Source organism: Syngnathus scovelli, chromosome 11 (assembly GCF_024217435.2).
Source record: "Syngnathus scovelli strain Florida chromosome 11, RoL_Ssco_1.2, whole genome shotgun sequence".
NCBI classification, from domain to species: Eukaryota; Metazoa; Chordata; class Actinopteri; order Syngnathiformes; family Syngnathidae; genus Syngnathus; species Syngnathus scovelli.
Genome location: NC_090857.1, coordinates 12,621,243 through 12,642,354, shown reverse-complemented (window position 1 = coordinate 12,642,354; position 21,112 = coordinate 12,621,243). Strand labels below are relative to the sequence as shown.

At 47.9% G+C, this 21,112-nt stretch overlaps 2 protein-coding genes across 13 annotated transcripts in view; one reads left to right on the top strand and one right to left on the bottom strand.

The window, feature by feature from the left end:
• ripor3 (RIPOR family member 3) overlaps nucleotides 1-20,539 on the top strand; it is a 57,395-nt gene extending 36,856 nt beyond the window's left edge. For 3 of the 12 annotated variants that reach the window (XM_049734246.2, XM_049734245.2, XM_049734247.1), the window contains 18 exons: nucleotides 665-814; nucleotides 1,062-1,125; nucleotides 1,206-1,249; nucleotides 1,369-1,494; nucleotides 2,004-2,149; nucleotides 2,232-2,358; nucleotides 9,114-9,265; nucleotides 9,810-9,989; nucleotides 11,213-11,321; nucleotides 11,472-11,666; nucleotides 13,038-13,150; nucleotides 13,410-13,554; nucleotides 13,618-13,747; nucleotides 13,905-14,087; nucleotides 14,435-14,602; nucleotides 14,673-14,875; nucleotides 14,939-15,185; nucleotides 15,261-15,548. In XM_049734246.2, the coding sequence (XP_049590203.1) occupies nucleotides 665-814; nucleotides 1,062-1,125; nucleotides 1,206-1,249; nucleotides 1,369-1,494; nucleotides 2,004-2,149; nucleotides 2,232-2,358; nucleotides 9,114-9,265; nucleotides 9,810-9,989; nucleotides 11,213-11,321; nucleotides 11,472-11,666; nucleotides 13,038-13,150; nucleotides 13,410-13,554; nucleotides 13,618-13,747; nucleotides 13,905-14,087; nucleotides 14,435-14,602; nucleotides 14,673-14,875; nucleotides 14,939-15,185; nucleotides 15,261-15,361 (2,583 nt within the window). In that variant the 3' untranslated portion in view covers nucleotides 15,362-15,548. Of the gene's footprint in view, nucleotides 1-664; nucleotides 815-1,061; nucleotides 1,126-1,205; nucleotides 1,250-1,368; nucleotides 1,495-2,003; nucleotides 2,150-2,231; nucleotides 2,359-9,113; nucleotides 9,266-9,809; nucleotides 9,990-11,212; nucleotides 11,322-11,471; nucleotides 11,667-13,037; nucleotides 13,151-13,409; nucleotides 13,555-13,617; nucleotides 13,748-13,904; nucleotides 14,088-14,434; nucleotides 14,603-14,672; nucleotides 14,876-14,938; nucleotides 15,186-15,260; nucleotides 19,681-20,196 lie in introns of those variants that run through there. The other 9 variants (XR_011087771.1, XM_049734251.2, XM_049734250.2 and 6 more) reach the window with 9 other exon arrangements.
• Nucleotides 16,722-17,851, bottom strand: blcap (bladder cancer associated protein). Its single transcript, XM_049734302.1, has 2 exons — nucleotides 17,639-17,851; nucleotides 16,722-17,122 (listed from the first exon to the last, which is right to left on the bottom strand). The coding sequence occupies exons 1-2, from the start codon at nucleotides 17,849-17,851 to the stop codon at nucleotides 17,072-17,074; spliced, it is 264 nt and encodes an 87-aa protein (XP_049590259.1). The 3' UTR covers nucleotides 16,722-17,071.
• Nucleotides 20,540-21,112: the final 573 nt, after the last annotated feature.

The window sequence follows — 21,112 nt, the reverse complement described above, 5'->3', positions numbered from 1 at the left end:
CACAAACGGAGCATAAAACGTACAGTGCTCACAGGTGTCTCTTCTCTCTTTGCCACCTGGCAACTTGGGGCACAGCACGCCACTTTGGCCATGATCACATTTACGAAAAGAAGCTGAAGTGCGATGTTACGAAACTGCACCTCTATGGTAAAGATCACAATGTCATTAATTGAGCCAAACAGTCCAAGTTAGAACAAATTGTAATTCCCTCCGCAAGCAGTTGAGCTAAAGACAGCTTTATGCAACAGTGTTTGCCATCGCTCAGCACGCACACCAGCTAACACGTTAGCCAGCTGCCAACCTGCCAAATGTCGATATCACTATAACTTAGTCACACACATTCAGTCTCAGATACAACACTAGTGTAGAACGTGAGGCTGGCGAGCCCTTCAGCCAGAACATAGCAAGGAATAAAACAAATAAATACGTATGTGGTGACCTCTTTGCAGATTTCATCTACGACTGGAGGCCAGTGCTCTAGAACGTAATAGTGATTGAGCCTGGCGCACTCGAGGCACCATTTGTGCTCGTCGTCCCGGGCACTTGTTGCGTCGTGCGCTCCAGGCTTTAATGAGGCCGTACTGTGCTAAGGCGGATCTGTGCTTTCTGACTAAGGCTACTTCTGACTGAGATGCTACCAATTATGTAATAATCCTAAGCACAGGTGGACGAGCTCTACGAGAACTACTGCGTCCAGTGGCGTCTCTGCCAGGGAGCTGTCAACATGAAGAGAGCCTTCTCCCTGGCACCCTCCACCAGGGAGTCTAGGGAGAGCCTCCTGGAGCTGGGACGCAGCCACAGGCACAGCGAGCAGGTTCTTACCACTCCCAATTTGTTGTTTCCTCACACTCAGCCCTTTCCATTGTACGGACTTCAAGAGTTGCCCAGTTACACGATTGCATGCTTGCCATCGGGATGCCGAGCACAATGGTGACAGCCGTCGGTGGGTGGGTCAGAACACCTTGTGCCCGCGAGGAATTCCAGCAGAAAAACACCTCTTGGCCTTTATTACGCAACAACAGTGACCTCATCGATAAAAGCAACTTGTGTTCTCTCTGCAGGCCATGTCGGCCATGGAGGAAGAGCTGGAGGTACTCCTGGGAGAACTTCACGTCAAGATGAAAGGTAAAAAGGGAAGAGGTGGATTGCCTGTAACCAACGACGTTAGAATGGACGGATGGTTTTCATACTTTTTCCACGCCCAGGTCTTATTGGTTTCGCCCGGCTATGTCCCAGAGACCAGTATGAGGTGAGCATCTCCAGCCAACGGCGGACTCCACCTACCTAGCTAGCTAGCTCCTGAGCTTCCTCCTTTCTGTCTTAAGTAAGGTGCCTACTTTCTTATCCTTTTGCGTCTTGGCGGTTCAGGTCGTGCTGCAGTTGGGCTGTCAGCGCTGGAGGATTCGCGGCCGGATCCAAAGCGACGACGTCCAGTCCTGGGACGAGGAGGAGATGCTCTTCCTACCGCATATCAAGCACAACTTTGAGATCAAGGTGAGGCGGAGGCTTTTTACAGCAATTCTTCTCAAATTGGGGCTCCAAATACTCTGCAATAAATCAAGTATGAGTGCATCAATCAAAGAAACAAAGAAACTTTGCTCAGGTTTTTATCCAATCCCTCCTCCCAAATGTAGCTTTGGGCCAATCAAAAGCTCTAAAATAAATTCTTGCTAAACATTGTTTTGCCTTGCGCGCTAAGCATTAAGCCCGCAAATTTTTCGAAGGCTAAGCGATGTGATAGGTTTGGATTCACAGCGTGTTGCTCTCTTTCTTTTACACTCTGACAGTCAACTGTAACTGGGAGTTGAAGGAAACCAACAACTTGCAGCCAGTTTCAACAATTGCTCACAAACATTCTTCACTCAACATTTTCTTAATTCCTCGCAAATTTAGGGGTATGCATGCTTGTAATGTTTAACTGGCGTTAGGGTTAGGAAAGGCTTCTTGGAAACATTTGTGGCCCACAAACTTGAGGATGCTGAAGTCAGCACCGCCTCAATCAGGTTTCGGAGGCCAAGGGTCTGGGCTGGCAGCTGGTGGGTGCGGTCACCTGTGCCAGTGCACACTTCTTTGCGGCTACTCCCCAACTCATGCTAGTGGACATCACCCAGCTGGGTACCATCAAGCTACAGCTGGAGGTTACCTGGAAGTAAGTAAGACACACAAAGGCACACCACCACCACCACCGAAACAACACTTAGCGATTGCATTTTATGATTCTGCGTGTATAGTCCATTGGACAGCGGTGAGAAGGTGGGACTTATGTCCAGCGGCCGACCATCTGGGCGGAGCAGGAAGACTTCGGTGCAAAGCTGGACCGCACCCAGCACGCCGTCCTTCTCGGAGAAGCACTTCCTGGTGAGTGTGTGGCAATGACCTGATAGCTACAGTAGGTGTTGGAGAGCCTGAGGACTGTATAGGGGGTTGGCTCAGAAGGGTATGCCCTTCTCTTGCGTGTACAATGTCCGTACGATGCGAGGCAAACCTAAAGGAGCGCGCATGTTTGCAATCAAACGGCATGCGCGCGAAACAAACCACGATTGGACAAACAACAGCACAACAGTGGACAGTAGTAACAGTTAAAGTGTACTCACTTTGTATCAAAGACGTACACGGTCACAGCAACACGCACACGGTCCACATCAGCAGCGTCGAACTCCTGTCTGTGTCATCGTTTTAGCGATTGAGTTGACCCACATGCAGAAAAAACAACTCAGACGTCCAGAATGAGTGAGGAGTGTTTATTGGAGGAGCTGCAGTGGAGGTAGAGCGTGTGGAGTTCAGCCAGAACGGGGTGGATCTTGGCGGTGATCAATGGTGGTAATCAGAGGATCTGAAGAACGTGGCATCGATGAACAAGGCGAGAACTATGAGCAAGGAGCTAGAGGCACAGCCGTGGAGGTGATCACACTGAAGGGACACTCAGGCGACGGGCAAGCAGACTCAAGGCACGCCACCCCTACAACATGGCAGCACAAGAGATGCTCAATTCCATCCCTGAAGACATCTCCAGAGATGCCTGGCTGGCAGCAGCTTGGAAGCAGGAGTGGGAGGCAGCTGGCCCCACCCTCATGCACCGTTACATCTGGGAACCAGGAGACGGCGCCATAGGAGGAGACGAACTACCTCGCCAGCAGTGGACCACACTAAACCGCTTAAGAACTGGTGTTGGGCGCTTCAACACCTCTATGCGGCAGTGGGGACTAACGGACAGTGCGGCATATGAGTGCGGAGACCCCGAGGAGACAGCTGACCCCATCATCAACACCTGCCCCCTATATAGACCACCCTCGGAGGCCAGCCTCTTTGACCTGGGACCAGAGATGCTGGCGTGGCTCCACGACACCAAGTTGGAGCTCTGACGTTACACGAGAGACAGAGAGAGAGAGAGGCGACGAGCAGTTGACAGCATGCTCCTTAAGAGCCCTCCTTTAACGAGCCTGATGAACCGCACTTGGGCCCTCTGCACTCTGCTCACGGTTGCTCCCTGTGGACAAAAGAAGTATGCCACCCCGGACCCTGACACCCTCTTCCCTTCAACGGCCGCCCCCCGGCGGCCCAGATGAGAAAGGCGGGGCACCCACGACCGGTCCTCGGGCCCGTAGCCCTCCCAGTCAACGAGGTACTGCCACCCACGGCCCCGCCGATGGGCATCCACGATCCGTCGGACCGGGTAGACCGAGTCCCCATCAAGATCCCGGGCAGGAGCTCACTGGACTCGACCGGCTTAATCTGTGAGACGTGGAAGGTGGGATGGACTCAGAAGCTCGGAGGAAGATGGAGACAACCTGGGTAATAAAGTGGGGCAGGCGTGCGTCGTCCGTCGGCATACTTGCAGTTCTGTTCGATGGACCGGTGAAGGGCCTTGACGGCCTTGGACCAAACGTTCTTGCAGCGTCGTATATGGTGGCGAACAGACGTGACCGCGATCTCCTTCTCATCGGCTGGAAACGGCGGCGGTCGATAACCTAACGAAATCCCGAACGGGGAGAGTCCTGTGGCAGAGGAGACATGAGAATTGTGGGCATACTCTACCCAGGGAAGAAACTTGTTCCACTCTGACGGGTTATCAGAGCAGAGACATCAGAGCAGAGACATCGGAGCGCGGCCTCGAGCTCCCGGTTCAAGCGCTCGGTCTGCCCGTTCGTCTGGGGATGGTAGCCCGATGTCAGGGAGACCTTTGCATCGAGGGCTGAACAGAACTGTTTCCACACCTGGGATATGAACTGGGGACCTCGATCGGACAAGATCTCCTGCGGGATACCATGGAAACGGAATACTTGTTTGACGAGAAGCTGAGCTGTCTGGAATGCAGAGGGGAGTTTTCTGAGCGGTACAAGGTGACGTGACTTGGAGAAGCGGTCGACGATGGTGAAGATGGTGGTCATTCCCTGTGAAACGGGCAGGCCTGTCACAAAATCGAATGCAATATGGGACCAGGGACGGTTGGGTATGGCGAGAGGCTGTAGAAGACAAGCAGGGGGTCTATGGGAGGACTTGTTGCGAGCGCAGATGGGACAGGCGAGAACGTATTCCCTGATGTCCTTGTGGACGGATGGCCACCAGAAACGTCTGGTGATCAACGCGATGGTGCAGCTGGTCACGGGATGGACTGAGAACTTGGCCGAATGAAACCAGTGAATTAGGCGAGGATGGACTGAGGAAGAGACGTAGGTCCTTCCCCGTGGCCCTGTGCCTAGATCGGGTTCCCGTAGCTGAGCCTGAGCAACAAGCCCCTCGATATCCCAGGAGAGGGAGCCTATGGTGCAACTGGGGGGAAGGATGGGAGTTGGTTCCTCCACTGACTCGCCGGGAGCGAATTGGCGGGACAAGGCGTCTGGCCTTGTGTTCTGGAAGCCTGGGCAATAAGAAATGGACAAATTAAAACAGGAGAAAAACAAGGACCAGCGAGACTGTCGAGGATTCAGGCGTTTGGCGGACTGTAGATAAGACAGATTCTTGTGGTCGCTCCAGACCAGCACGGGTTGCTCAGTGCCCTCCAGCCAGTGACGCCACTCCTCAAGCGCCAACTTAATGGCCAAAATTTCCCAGTCACCGACATCATAATTCCTCTCTGCAGGTGACAGACATCGGGAGAAAAAGGCACAGGGGTGAAGCTTCCCATCAAAGTCCGAGCACTGTGACAAGATAGCCCCTACTCCTGTGTCGGAAGCGTCGACCTCCAGGGTAAATTGTTTGCAGGGATCCGGATGAATGAGGATTGGTACCTGTGAGAACTTCTCCTTTAAAGTGATGAACGCGGCGTTAACATCTTGAGTCCAGGTGAATGTTGTCTTGGTAGAGGTCAAGGCTGCTAGAGGAGCGGCTGTCTGACAGTAGTTGCGAATGAATCGACGGTAAAAGTTGGCAAACCCGAGGAAGCGTTGGACCTGGTTGCGGTTCCCAGGAACGGGCCAGTCCAGGACGGCCTTGATCTTGTCAGGCCGAACTTGACCTCCCTCGAGAATGAATCCCAAGAATGTGACGGATTGTTTGTGAAACTCGCACTTCTCAGTCTTGACAAATAAGCGATTTTCCAGGAGGCGCTGCAGCACCAGGCGGACATGATGGCGATGTTCGGAGAGGTTCCGTGAATAGATGAGGATGTCATCAAAGTCAAAGTCAAAGTCAGCTTTATTGTCAATTTCTCCACATGCCAAAGACACACAAAGAAACCGAAATTTCGTTCCCCCCTATCCCACGGTGACAAGACATGGCTCACAACAGACAAACAAGTAAACAAGTATAACAAAAGTGTGCTGAATAAATAATGAATAAATAACACAACAATAAATAAATAAATAAGAGGAGCAGAAAAAAAAAGGAGCAAGTGCGCGTACAGCAGACATTCCTGAAAATAGCGCAACAGTGCCGCACGCTACGCAGAAGGGGGTAGCGAGTTCAGGGCCCTAACAGCCTGGAGAAAGAAGCTGTTGGCGAGTCTGGTGGTGCGGGAGCGCAGGCTCCTGTACCTCTTCCCAGAGGGCAGAAGGTCAAACAAAGAGTGAGCCGGGTGACTCACATCTCTGGCAATCGAGGTTGCCTTGCGGGCGAGATGGGAGGTGTAAATGTCCTTCAGGGAGGGGAGCGATAAACAAAGACGAATATGTTGAGGAAGTGCCGAAGGACATTGTTGACTAAGGCTTGAAAAACTGCGGGAGCATTGCAAAGTCCAAAGGGCATGACAAGTTACTCAAAATGGCCTAGCGGGGTCTTGAAAGCGGTCTTCCACTCATCTCCCTGGTGGATCCTGACCAGATGATATGCATTACGGAGGTCAAGCTTGGTGAAGCTGGTGGACTCCTGGACTGGTTCAAATGCTGATGAGAGGAGGGGAAGAGGATACCTGTTTTTGACGGTGGTGAGGTTGAAGCCATGGTAGTCAATACAAGGGCGGAGAGTCTTATCCTTCTTGCCCACAAAGAAGAAATCTGCCCCCAGGGGTGAGGAGGATGGGCGAATGATGCCAGCGACCAGTGATTCATTGATCTAAGTCTCCATAGCTTGTCTCTCTGTGCGTGAGATATTGTAGAGTCTACTGGACGGTAGCGGGGCTCCGGGAAGAAGCTCAATGGCGCAATCCTAGGGGCAATGTGGCGGTAAGGATGAAGCCTTGCTCTTGTTAAAAACCTGTCTTAGGTCATGGTATTCTCTGGGCACTTGTGAAAGATTGATCGGGCCAGGTTCCTTGGGTGCTACTAGGGGCGGGCGAGATGGCACGGCAGACTGAAGACAAGAGGATAAGCATGATGTGGACCAGGACTTGATATGGCATTCTGAGCAGTTGATCTGAGGGTTGTGTCTCTGGAGCCAGGGGAAACCAAGTACAAGGCCTGACTGTCTTACGAGGAAGACATAAAAGGAAATGATTTCACGACGGTTGCCAGAGATGATTAGCTCCACGGGTTTGGTGCGTTGGGTTATGCTGGAGAGCCCTCTCCCATCGAGGGCAGAGACGGTGAGAGGCGTAGGGAGAGGTTCTGTCTCGACTTTGGCTCGGGAGATGAATTCCTGGTCGATCCAGTTTCTCTCGCACCCCGAGTCGACCAGCGCGGATAGCTTGTAGTGATGGTTGTGCACAGACATCATGGCGGGTAGGGAGAAGCGAGGAGACTTAACACTTGTCGGCCGGTCCGGCAGTCCTCCCCTCAAGACCGTCGGACCCTCCCATTTGGCCGAACCGGACAGTAGGCGATGAAATGATCCGGGGAGCCACAGTACAGACACTGTCGGGACTCACGGCGCCGCTGCAGCTCCTCCAGAGAGAGTCGGACCCGGCCAATGTGCATGGCTTCAGGTTCTGGAGAGGACTGGCTAGGCGATCGCCTGGGCGGACTGGGTCTGGCTAAAAAAAACTGTGATCTCTCCTCCGTCCGCTCCCATGAAGAGCTTCTCCATCTCTCCCTAATTCGATTGTCCAACCTAATGGCCAGGGAAATCAGGTCGTCCAAAGTCCCTGGTTCTTCCAGGACTGCCAGTTCGTTCTTTAAGGACTCATTTAAGGCTATGAAAAAAAAGCCGTTTTCAAGGCTACAGGGCCCCACCCGGACGCAGCTGCTAACATACGAAACTCAATAGAGAAATCTGACACGGTGTTGTTCCCTTGCCTAAGCCCCCACAACCGGCAAGACACACCGGTCTGATCGGTCTTGGTCGAAAAGGTCTGCTTAAATTCCTTTAAAAACTCTTCGTAAGAACAGCCAAAATGCCTGCAGTCAGTAAATCGGGCTTCATCCCACTGAGCACCTTGCCCGTGAGGAGTCCCAAAATAAACGAGATCTTAGCTCCGTCATGGGAAAAAGACTGGGGAGACCGATTAAAATCTAGCAAACATTGCAGGAGGAAACCTCTGCAATTACCACCCTCTCCGGAGAACTTCTCCAGATGAGGGGAACGAACCTCGCCGAAGTGCAGACTCGGTGGCGATACTGAGGACCTCGAGGCGCCAGCTGGCGGCAAGGTGACCTGGGTGTTTTGAAGCAATCTGGTAACTTGTTCCAGTTGATCGTTGGTTCGCTGCTTCTGCTCCAGGAGGGCTTGGAGAGTGGACTCGTGTGATTGGAGTTGGTATTGCTGTTTTGCGAGGGCACGTCTGAGTGGCTCTGCTGGGTCTGATGGGCCTGAGTGTTCTGTCATCGTTTTAGTGATTGAGTTGACCCACATGCAGAAAAACCAACTCAGACATCCAGAATGAGTGAGGAGTGTTTATTGGAGGAGCTGCGGTGGAGGTAGAGCGGGATGATCGGAGCCAGGAGCACTGAGCGGGAGCAGCAATGGCGGAGCGTGTGGAGTTCAGCCAGAACGGGGTGAATCTTGGCGGTGATCGGTGGAAGTAATCAGAGGATCTAAAGAACGTGGCGTCGATGAGTAAGGCAAGAACTATGAGCAAGGAGCTAGAGGCACAACCGTGGAGGTGATCACACTGAAGGGACACTCAGGCAACGAGCAGTTGACAGCATGCTCCTTAAGAGCCCTCCTTTAACGAGCCTGATGAACCGCACCTGGGCCCTCTGCACTCTGCTCACGGTTGCTCTCTGTGGACAAAAGAAGTATGCCGCCCTGGATCCTGACAGTCTGTAACTTACCGCTGCGCAACAAGCTGTAATTCACGCAAGATTTAAGGCGTGGTGACGTAATTTTCGGCAGAACATGGACACATCTCGACACGACAATATTCAACACAAAATATATATTGATTTTCAGCATCAACATGAGAACCTTTCTAACAGTAGGTGTATAAGCAGTTAGGTAGGAAGATGAACAAGTTGGCCATCAATGTGGTAGTTAGCGACTAGCTAGGTAGTTAAAAAAATGTTTGGGCCTTCACACACACATTCACACCGTCACTCACACACAAACATTCACACCGTCATATGTGGGAATCGAACTCACGGTGTCGGCACACAAGACAAGCACGTGTATCCCTACACCATCAGCGACTCCCAGGTAGTTACATTTTACGTAGCTAGGCAGGAAGCTAGGTTGATAGGTAGCTAGCAAGGGAGCAAATGTATCAAGTTAGGTAAATTTTTGTCAACTAAGCTGGTCGGTAGGTAGCTAATGAAGATGTGAATATAAAAATATTGTGTCTGAATTTGATTTTTGTGTTGCAGTCAATGGTTCAAGAGCTGCAGGAAGGAGGAGGAGGTGCTTCAGTCCCACTCCGAATGATAAAAAGTGGGCGGGACAGGGGTGTGTCTTTAATGAGCTACCTGTCACACTCGTCCATCACATCCAGCCTCTCACAGGCCAAGACACCGCCCAGGTACATGCACACCGCACAGCACACCCCACTCACTCCACAGTCAACCTTCTATGCCTCCATCCACCCAATATTCTGTCCGTCCATCCTTTCATCCATTTGTTTGCCTAATCAACCATCCATCCAGCTATACATCAATGATTCAAATTCATTTGATTTGACTTTATTAATTCATGCTTGCAGTGGAGCCAAAAAAAAAGGCCCGACTGAAGAGACAGCAGAACTTTACAATAACAACAACAACAGTAAAATATTAAATATTTAAAAACATGTTTTTCAAGGCAGCGGAGCATGGAAATTCAATCATCCTTCCAGCCAGCCATCTAGTTTTCTGTCTTTCTTTCTGCCCAGCCTATTTTAAAAGCTTCTGCATCCATTTGGCCATCCATCTTTTCACCATTTCATTCCACCGTTCATCCAGCCAACCTTTCTTCAGGCCATCAGTCCATTCTTTGTTCCTTCCCTTTAACATTTCATCCATCCAACAATTCAGCTTTCCTTCTGCGCATCCATTATTTAATTTATTGTTCCATCCATCCAACCTCAGCAGTAGCAGCGTGGCGGGTAGTCACACTCAACTTTCCCTGGGGGAGGACAGAGAGGGAAGAGTGACTGGCGAGAGGAGAGGGAGGAAGCTGGGTGGGAAAGAAGAGGAGGAGGAAGACGAGAACGGGGAGCCCTGGGGAGGAACGTTTGCTTCTTCGTCTTCTCTCGTGGATCTTCCTAGGTGACAACTTCAGCATCCGTCATCTTAGCCGTGTTGAAGCAAGTTTAATCAAGTTTGGCAAAGTTTTTTTTTTCACTTTCAACTTAATCAATCATATACGTTTGGCATCAAACGGCTTCCTGTCTCTATTGTGGTCACTTCTGAGCATTTAAAACCCATGAAAGAGAATTTTAAATACAGTGGAGCCTCGGTTTTTGACCACAATCCGTTCCAGAAGGCTGTTCGAGAAGTGAATCGTTCGAATTCCGAATTATGTTTTCCCATTACAAATAATGGAAAAAAAATAATCCGTTCCAAAAAAAACAAAAAAAACCCGCCTTTTTTAAGCATGTTTTCATTTGCGCATTTTTGTCCGATCGCGCAACTGCAGCGCACCGCCGAACGCGCAACCGTAGCGCATCACCGACCGTGCTGGTCGCATTATTGTGACAGAGCGGTTGCTAAAATTTATAAAATATTTTTAAAGTCCTGGTGTACTTTCCAAAATTTAAGTGGACCTCAGTGCACAGGGAGCTTAATTTGGTCCGATCGCGCAACCGCAGCGCGCCGGGCGCTCACTGTCGCATTGCTTTAGGAGCGTCTTTGTGATTTAGGATGGCTTTACTGCTCCCACTTGCTTCCTTTGGAGGCATGATTAGAGTTGATGCAATCCTTAGAGTAACAAGAATGTAATAACGAACGGAGTTAGTTGGCATGCGGGTCCTCTCGGCTCATCTTGCGAGACTCGACAACCGAATTTCGTCCAACATCCGAAGCAAAACAAATCTCGAAATTTTTGTTAGAATACCGAGGCTCCACTGTACCTTCTTATTTCCCTGTTTGATTCTCCAAAATAGAAGTCACATGGGCCTTATTCAAAGCCCAACACTTGCAAATTTGCCTTTTGTGTGTGTGTGTGTGTGTGCGCGTGTGTGTGTGTGTGTGTGTGTGTGTGTGCGTGCGCGCGCGCGTGCGTGTGTTTTCTACTAGTTTACATTTGGTAACACTTTAGGGTTTAGGGGATTTTGGGTTTGGATTCAAATAAGGACAGATACGCTGACTGACTGTAGAGAAGCATTCCATTTGAATTGAAGAGGATGCGGTGAAAGCGCCCTCTGCTGGCTGCACCACGCAGCTCCAAATAAACTGCAATTAGCAGAGTTGAAAACTACAAATGATGGCTACAGATGATGTTGGTTAAAAACTGCAGGAGTTAGTGTTAAGGCTTTGACAATATTTGTCAGTTTTAGGTCCAGCACCCCGGATATCCTCAAAGACAACCAAGACAACCCTGCAGGAAGTTGCGAGGAGGCCAAAGACAGGCAGCCCGATGGGGTCAGCCGGGAATGCAAAGTTTGTCGAGCTATTCTTTGTTGGACTATCATCTTGGCACAACTCGAGTTTGCGTTTTGGCCATAATTCCATGCGGGTGTCATCATAATCATTGCCTTCTGTCAACTGAAGGAAATGGGACTTTTGACTGCCTCGCTCCCTTCATGGCAGGGCATAGGGGAGTTCCCCGCATCCCCGGTTGCCTCGGCAGCTGCGGAGCCCGGCGGCGGAGAGCAGCGGACGCAGGCCCTGCAACTAGGAACGCTGCTGGGGGAGCTGGAGAGAAGCCTGCGACCACTGCGGAGCTGCGAGAGCCAGCTGAGGCTCCTGAAGCAGCAGATAGAACACCTCAACACCATTCTGAGGGTGAGATGATCCCTGGAGCTCAAAGTGCTGAACCGGCTCTAAAAACATTGGCGGCAGAGTACCTCAGATGGCAAATGTTCCGTGGCACTGTGATGCCACCAGGTGGTGTTACAGCACTGCCTTTGTCCAAAGTTCAACAACTGCCCTTTGGATAGTTAGTTAATTGGCAAGAAGATGCCACAATATATCGACAAAGCAGCGCTTGTTTCCAGTGTACACGAAGCCCCCAACAAAGCAACGAAGTCAACCACAGGGATGAGAATCTTCCGCGGATTTCCGTGGTTTTTTTTTCCGTCGGGAGTATCATTTTCGTGAATCGTGTAGATCCGTTGCGAAATTTGTTTTTAATTTTGGCGCTACTTTCATCACATCATTTGCCTACTCATTTGCCTAATTAGCAAAAGTTTAAGCCGGCATGGCGAAAGTTTTAGAGAAAAAAGGCGAGGATCGTGCCAGGGAAATAGACAAGTCGAACGGGATCAGGAACTGCTTCAGATGGGCATGGTTCGAGAGCAGCGTCATTTTACAACTCGGAACACAGTCCGTAACCACCTGCCTGACGGATCATATCCGTAAATTAGAGGTCCCGGTGAAGGTTTTGTGCATTCTTTGTCAAGATGTGATAAGCTATGTACAAGCATGTGGGTAACATGATATTACATGTAAGTTAATGTTAGGCTATTGTGATGATATCGTTATAGATCTTCAATGATAGACAGACAGACAGACAGACAGACAGACAGACAGACAGACAGACAGACAGATAGATAGATAGATAGATAGATAGATAGATAGATAGATAGATAGATAGATAGATAGATAGATAGATAGATAGATAGATAGATAGATAGATAGATAGATAGATAGATGATGCAAAAAATTAACAGTTTTCATCAAAAGGAAAAACTCCAGAATTGATTGTGCTATTTTGATATATTATATTCACCTTGGTAGCCCACCAAGCAGGAATATTTTTTTCAACAAAACTGTTAAAATTGAGTGATGAAATTAATGGTTTTGGGGTTGCTATACTGCCAAAATCTAGTAGTTTCCAGGGAGCTTTTCCCCCTGAGCCCCCTCCGGGGCGTTGCCACTGGCACCCTGCGGCCCCCAATGGGGACCTGTGGGCCCTGTGGCCCCTGGCGCCCTGTGGCCCCCAATGTGGGCCTGTGGCCCCTGGCCCACTGCGGCCCCCATTGAGGGGGTCTGCGGCCCCTGGCCCCCTGCGGCCCCCATTGGGGGGGGCCTGTGCCCCCCCCCCCCCCCAGTGGGGCATGCGGCTCCCAGACCCCGGCTACTTCTCAGTGTTTTTTTTCATTTGCCGTTCTCATCCCTGCAACCAGTGTGAACGTACGCTTTGAACCCCCTCAGAACGACTTGTCCCTCATCAGACCGTCGTCATGGGACGACACCTTGGCCATGGAGGAGGTTCTCTGCAGCTTTGACTTCCTGTCACATGACGATGACTCTTCCTGTTCCGGCGGGTGAGAAGAGTTGAGCCGCACGCGCGTGTGTGTGCGCACGCGTGCGTGTGCGTGCGTGCGCGTGCGTGCGTGTGTGTGTGTGTGTGTGTGTGTGTGTGTGTGTGTGTGTGTGTGTGTGTGTGTGTGTGTGTGTGTGTGTGTGTGTGTCTGTGTGGAAGAAGTAAGCATGGATGGGTCATTGATGTGTGTAAGTAGGCAAATCCTGGAGGTAAGTGCTCGTGTATCCTTGGGGTGGGTCATTGAATTGTCATGTCCACAGCATGTCTTGTCCGAGGAGCCCCCTCCCGCAAAACCACCGATGGGGTTGTGAGAAGGAGCCGCCGGTTGTCCCGCTGACTTGTGGCCACTGGGGTCTTGACCAGGTTCTGGAGACACACCTGGATACCTGTTGCATCCTACTGGAGGTACTGAGGCTTTCCTGCCGATGTTCCAGGATGTTCCTTTGAGGTTCTCGTGGTTCTCCTCAGATGCTGCAGAGGATCAACTTCAGTTTGACTCGTGTTGATCTCCTTGAGGATGTTTCTCAACAAGTAGACGTCCTGAACAGAATCGGCTGCTTGCTGTTGGAGGACAAGAACGGCATCTCCACTGAAGACCGTCAGTATCACTAACCTCTTAACTAGCTAGCTAGCTTGCTAACAAACTGATGGCTTCTGATAGCTTGTTTGCACAACTTGCTTGTTTGCTGGTCAGTCGGTCGCTCAGTTGGTGGTTCAGAAGTGAAAGCTTTCTTATCCGTTGTTGTGGTGTCCAGTGCTTCCGGAGGATCAGCGGAGTCGAGATGTTTTGCTGCTGTGGGCTGAATGTGTGCGAGACTCCGATTCTTCTTCTCCATTCTGCTGCCACTCAGACAACTTTGTCAATGCACTCAGAAAACAATACTCGCACAAAATTAAAGCCAACGCAGAGGCCAAGCAGCCCGGGCTCTCCGAAAGAGGTCAGAACAAAGACTTGTGGGTGAAGTTAAGTAAACTCGTTCCTTTGATACGAGTGAGTTGTCTTGACGTGGGTTAACGTGTCCTAGTGATGCGTATGTAAATATGACTCTCTGATGTGTTCACATCAATTAGCTTGTTCTTTGTTTCTTTTGTGTGAGTCTGTACATGCTCTTTGATGTAAAGATGTAAGAAAGTGAATGTATTTGATGCATTTAACTAATCATTTGATGTGTAGAAGTCAACATGTGGGTATCCTTTGATATGTTCATCAGTACATTGTGTATAAGTCACTATTTGTCTTTGATGGCAAGAAGTAAGCAAAAGTGTGTCTTTGATATGTATTTAGTGTTCCGCACGCTGCTGCAGCAAGTGCAGGCAGCCTGCAGGGTAGCGCTGTGGCCACCACAGCCTCCGAGCGCCGCCGACAGAGTGAGCGTGTTCCAGCTGTCGATTTATCTGAGACGGTGTGGCATCGCCACGCTGGGCGAGCACGTTGCCCACCTCGCCAAGGAAGGTGTGTTCCGTTCAACCGTCACCCACCCCAGGCCAAAAAGTCACAATTTTCGGACGTCATGGCCTTTCAGAGTACTTCCTGTCGGCATTGAAGGGTCCCAAGCGGCGGGGCATGCTGAACAGGATGACATCGCGGGGCGTGGCCCGCCTTCTCCCACTGGGCTGCACGCTGCAGGCCATAGCAGCACTCTTGACAGACGCCGACCGCAAAGCAGGCCGGGCGGCTGCCAGCTGCCTGAGACGGGCTTCTGTCTGCGCCACCTTCCGAGCCAGGGTACACCACAAGTCCCGCGATAGCATGTGGCAGGGCTAACGCTCAAAGTGTGTGTGTTCGTAGGCACTTGTTTATTTCACAGAGAGTTTGAGGAGCACTGACGTCGTCGTCCAGCGGAACTCTTGTTTGGCGCTCCAATGCTTGGCGGTGAGCGCGCAGCGGCCTCCCATTGCACTGGCTCCCACACATTCATTTGTATTTGTGTGCGTGTATTTGCAGGCCACGGAGAGCGTGGAGCACATGGTTGAACTTCGCAGGTGTCCCAATGAAGACGTTCAAAATGCCGCCAAGGAAGCGGTCCTCTCATTTGGTAGTTGGTGCTTGATTGGTTCACAGCTTTTTTTCCTTTTTTTTTTTTTTTTTATTGATTCCATTTTTTTGACAGGTAAAAAAGGCCACGCAGCCTTCCAGAAGATGGAGCAGCTTGACTTGGAGATGCAGGAGGACTTTTTTCAGAATTTGGAGACTGAGATCACTTTTCTTTAAGAGCAACTTTTGCTGGCTTTTTTTCTTCATGGCCAACATATGAAATATCTATCTATCTATCTATCTATCTATCTATCTATCTATCTATCTATCTATCTATCTATCTATCTATCTATCTATCTATCTATCTATCTATCTATCTATCTATCTATCTATCATATTTAAACAATAAAGTCAGCTAAACACAGCACAAGTGTACAGGTAATGTACACTTAAAAATATTTTAATGTACTCTGGTACATTAAAATATTTTTCAAACATTTAGCATTTCATTTTTAAATATATGTATATATACATATATATATGTATGTATATATGCATATATGCATATATATATATATATATATATATATATATATATATATATATATATATATATATATATATATATATACATACATGTGTATATATATATATATGTATATATACAGTATGTATATTTGTTTAAAGAATATATATATATATATATATATATATATATAATATATATATATATATAATGATACATATTTAAACAATAGTCAGCTAAACACAGCACAAGTGTCAAAGTACATGAAATTATTTTTCAAACATTTAGCATTTCATTTTTTTAAATTATACATTTCCAAAAATGAAAGAGGTTTCCACAAGTGATCAGAATTTAAGGTTTTAAAAAAAATTGGAAAAAAAAAAATCAGTATTTTTTTCAACAAAGCAGCTAAAAATTTAAATTATGCTGGCAAAATATTAAAAGTTTCAACGCGGATAATCCACAATAAATTTAAATGCACAACAAAGACTAACAGATCAAGTTAGAAATGACAAGATTAAAAAAAGACATGTTTGATTGAAGGAGATGAAAAAGGAGTCTCATGCTAAATCCATCACAAATTGTCATCAAGGCAATACAGCTTCATGTCGTTGCCGACCGTTAACTGCGACACGACTGTTAACTGTGACAATCTGGATATAGCATCATTTAGACCAGGGGTGTCCAAGTCCAGTCCTCGAGGGCCGCATTCCTCCATGTTTTCCAAGTTTCCCTCGTTAAACACACCTGATTCAATGATCAGGCTCCTGCACAGGTGTGTTTAACGAGGGAAACTTGGAAAACATGGAGGAATGCGGCCCTCGAGGATTGGCTCCTCCACAGGTGTGTTTAAACGAGGGAAACTTGGAAAACATGTAGGAATGTGGCCCTCGAGGACTGGACTTGGACACCCCTGCTTTAGACTATTACATCGGCCACACGCATTGTACGTGAGAGAGCGTTTGGGGAAATTGACTTCTCATATCTCTTTTCAAATTTTGTCACTGTTGGTGAAAAATATGACACCTTCAACAATAAGTTTTCTTTTTTTAATTCATGTACTCAACACTATTGGAGGAAAAACTAAATATTTTATTCCACTTAAAAAGCAAAAACAACATTGTGATGAAACACAAGGATTAAAAAAAAAAAAAAACGTTGCCATCCAACTTTGTGTGTGTGTTGTTTCTTTTGGATGTGCTGAAAATACTGACAATCACTTCAAAGAACATGGTTGTGTGCATTTAGCCAGAGGAAAAGGAGTGGTTGGCAACATTGATTGTCCGGTGTGTGGAAGATTGTGTCTGCGCACGCACAGCACGGCCTGGGCAAACAAAATGTCTCCCGCTGTCTCCGTTTTCAAGTCTTTACTTCAAAGTTGGTCTTGTATCCAGCATGGCGGCAGCAATGGCGAGGGGCCTCTAGGCGCCCACGATGGCCGGGTCGTGTGCGGCGTGCGGCAGGGCGGCATCCTGGAAGTGAGACGTCAAAGCACATCAACCTTCGTTTTGACAAGATGCCACCCAAAGTCAAGTTCCATCAATGTACTTCAGTAGGACTTCAACGATGACAGTTTGCCATTTAATTTTTCCTCCTCTGATAATTTGCTTACAAAAAAAGGAATGACTGTTAGTGCCAGGCCAATAAAAGTACTTTGCTGCCATCTTGATAGTGAGCTGAGGCCCTTCAGTGCTTTGTTGCCTTCAGGTGGCATCTTGGTGCCCAGGAACGACAGTAGCTTTGACTAGAAGCGCGTCGCTCAGGGATAGGTAGTGCTTAGCCGCCATGCTGATCCTAAGAAACTATACCCATGTGAATTGAGGAGCCTTCTTTAAACAAATGTAGAGCTTTGCGGCAACTTTGTTTCAGCTGCAGCTTTTCAAGTGCTCTGCAAAATCAAAGCGAATTGTCAAACACGGCACTTGAATAGAAAAAAAAAAAAGCGGTCAAGCAACGTTTGATTTGGGAATTTTGTGTTGTGTATGCACCTGGCAGTGGTAGAGGAAGCAGTTGCCCCAGCAGCTGTAGCAGATGAGGAAGAGGGCGGTGAGGAAGACCAAGGCACAGATGGTGCAAGGCTTCCTCTCCAGCAGGAAGCTGAGCAGGTAGAAGCCCATGAACATGGAGTGGTTGAACCACAGCGCCGGGTTGAGCGGCTTGGGGATCAGCAGCACCGGCAGAAGCCACTGCAGGCAATACATGCTTGACGCCCTACTCGGTGGGTGGCGGCAGTCAGCGGGACGGGCACTGCACGGTCTCAGCGGAGGCTGGCCAGGAAGTGCAACACGACAGCAAATTTTGCTGAGGTCAGCTCGTCCCTGCGTGTGCACAACACAATTCCACAGTCAAAGATGAATCTTTGCTGCACAGCCGCTCGCACGGCGTGCGCAGGTGTACCTAATCAAGTGACCCACACCGCTGCTTCCTGCTTGGCTCAAGGTCTCCACAACCGGGAAACAAACGATACGATAACAATAAAAACCATTACATCATTAGAAAAGGAATCAATCAGATCTTTGATCATCAAGTAATTGTCAGAATACTTTTTTTTTTTTTTATTGAATGTGTCCAGATGCTTGGAATTTAAGCTTTAAACAACTTTCTGAAAATATTTTCAAACTAATAATTACCAATTGTGCATTCCTTCTGACTTGATAACTGTCACTGAATCATTTGTTTGTCATTTCTAACCTGTCAAATTAAATGTTTTTGAATAAAGGGATGGAAATTAAAACTTTTGCTAAATTATCCAATTTATATTGCAATGTAGTCAAATGTAATTTTTTAAATCGCAAAGGCTGGAATTTAGGAAAAAAACAAAGCAAAAAAGACTGCACCCTTGCAGTTGGTCGACAGTTTTTTTTTCTATTCTGACATTCCTGAGACGCTTCTCTATACTTCAGTGAACTATTATCATTTCCTAGACTAACTGACTTAAGTTTAGGGCACGCCGGAAGTGGACACTTAAAAGACTTGAAGTCACTGCAGCAAACAACTTGAACAGGAAGGATTTCAACCGTCAGTCATTAGCATTCAAGACCAATGCTTTGGATACAAAATCGGATTTCGTAATTCTACAGATCAACATATTACTTGCAAACGTGAGAGGAGGAACTTGAAAAAAATATAAAGTGCATATAAGGTTAAATAAGGTTTCGACGTGTTGCTTGAGCTGCTGTAAAGTGTATCTATTAAAGTGATCAATTAGCCTTCCTGCTTGGCTTGAAAGTGTCCATCACTAAACGATAACAATAATGAAAATAACATCAGCAGCAATAAAACGAAGAAATAGAACAAATATTTTTGAATCCGGACGCCGACCAAATTCTTAATTAGAAAAGGATGGACTTTTGAATTGCCATAGCTGGGCACCAACAAGGTGTCCATTTTCGACTGTTCAACACTTGCCAATGGCATGTCACGCTTGAACACTTCGGCGGAGCGCAAATACGAATAAAGTTGCAAACATTAGCGTTCTTTTGGGGCCTTTTCCAAAACGCCGAACGCCACTGAGTTCTCACGTCGTCCACGTTTGAGCTGCTAGCGGAGCGTGCGAGCGGCGTTAGCTAACTGCCTCCGTTCCTACCGTGTTGTCGCTCCAGACGCGAATAAGGTAATTTACAACCAGCAACGTCCGCATAAATTGTTATGGCGCTTTGTATTTTGGTGTTGGAGCAAGGTCACGCCAGGAAGGCCGATGACGCTGGCCTCCCTGCCCGCTTCGCTTTCGATTTAGCGGTGCCACACAAAGGAGCCGAAACGGCCCAAATGCAGACAAAAGATCGCCTCCGTGGAGACCAAGGAGCAGACAAACCTGGCAGCCATGTGCATCATTCTGGCCTTAAACTGTCCGCGAAAAGACTTTGTTCCGTTTCGCTGAGCGTCTGCGTACGTGTTTGCTATCGACAGCAATTTGGCTAAGCAACGACAAGGACCCCGGCGGCAGAGGTGTCCGTGGATCTGCCTGAAACAACCGACCGTTGACTCTGGCAGACTGGAGACGTCAAGTGCTGATTGCGCCCTTACACTGGTCAGATAACAATGCAGCATCTACATGCTCCACCGACGCTACAAGCCTCACAGAACAGCATTTACTTATTTTATTTGCTGACTCTGTTTTCAGTTATTTTCAAATTTGATCTACAAACACATTTTAGAAGTGTTTCCCTCTAATATCAAATAAGAACGATTTACGCTGTAAGCGAAAGTCAATGCCTTCAATGATAGGAGTTTCAAAACTTTATTTGGCACATTCCGGACCGACAAACAAATGAGCAATGACGCAAACGCAACGCATCACAACTCAAACAACGCCAAATTGTTTTTGTCACGGGAATGCGAACTGACTTGTACTAGCATTAGCGTTGCTACAAGTGCAACCATTGCCAAGCAGGCTGTTATTTATACTTATATTTATATATTTATTTTTAAGGTTGTGTTAAACTTATAATCATATTAATATAATACCTAGTATTGGAGTGCTCGTGTGGATTGGTGGGTGGTGAAGAATGTGCAGGCAAACTGCATGAACTTGTTTTCTTGGAAGTGTTGTGTATAGGCCCAGACAGGGAGTACCAGACGAGATCACCTCAAGGTCGTTGAGGAACGAGAACAGCACGTCTATGTGGCCCGGGCTTCGCAGGAAAATCCAACCACCTGACCTCAGCGATAGCACCGACACGGGGAGGAGATGGCCATCGACCAATCATCTCACAATATTTTGCATGCTTTAATATTCATATTGTGTTTCTTTAAAACTGGGCAACCCGGAAGAATGTGTCGTCTTTTGGTGGTCACAAAAACGCACGAGTTTTAGTGTGAGGGACCCGGGACCCAGGCCTGTATTAGTGCGCTTTGTCAGGAATAAACAATTGGTAAATTTGGTCTAATTGATCTACTGGTCTTCTCTTTGACAGAACGAACTCGCAAAATTGTTAGGTGCGCCAGTGTGTGGATTAGGACATAGCAATTTATGTGTTAAGTGTTGATCGCAATTTGGAGTCAGATCAATAACTAAAATCCGTAACCTAACAATTTCTTCATTATTATTATGATTTCGCTTCAACAGTGAAACGTGATTATTTTTCTTATTCTTATAAGTATTAAAATGAGCTTGCTAGAAGAGCTAAACACAGCCTTCTAAACTTCTCTTTTGCCATTTAGGTTGCCAAGCACAGAAACTGTTAGTATGGTAATGTTTTATAACTTAAACGTTTCTCCTTTTTTTTTAACCCCGAACGAGGTTTTGAGGTTTTCCTTTGCCGTTTGAAGGGGCTTCAATGAGGGGATGGCATCGACCTTTGTCACCTGCTGCCCCGTGAAGCCCTTTGAGACTCTTTTGGTAGGGCTGTACAAATAAACTTGCTGTAGCATTGTATCAAATCTCACAGGAAATCGAACCAAGGACAAAGGACTTCCTATTCGTCCTCTGAGTCATCAGAAGACCCTCACGACTTATCAGT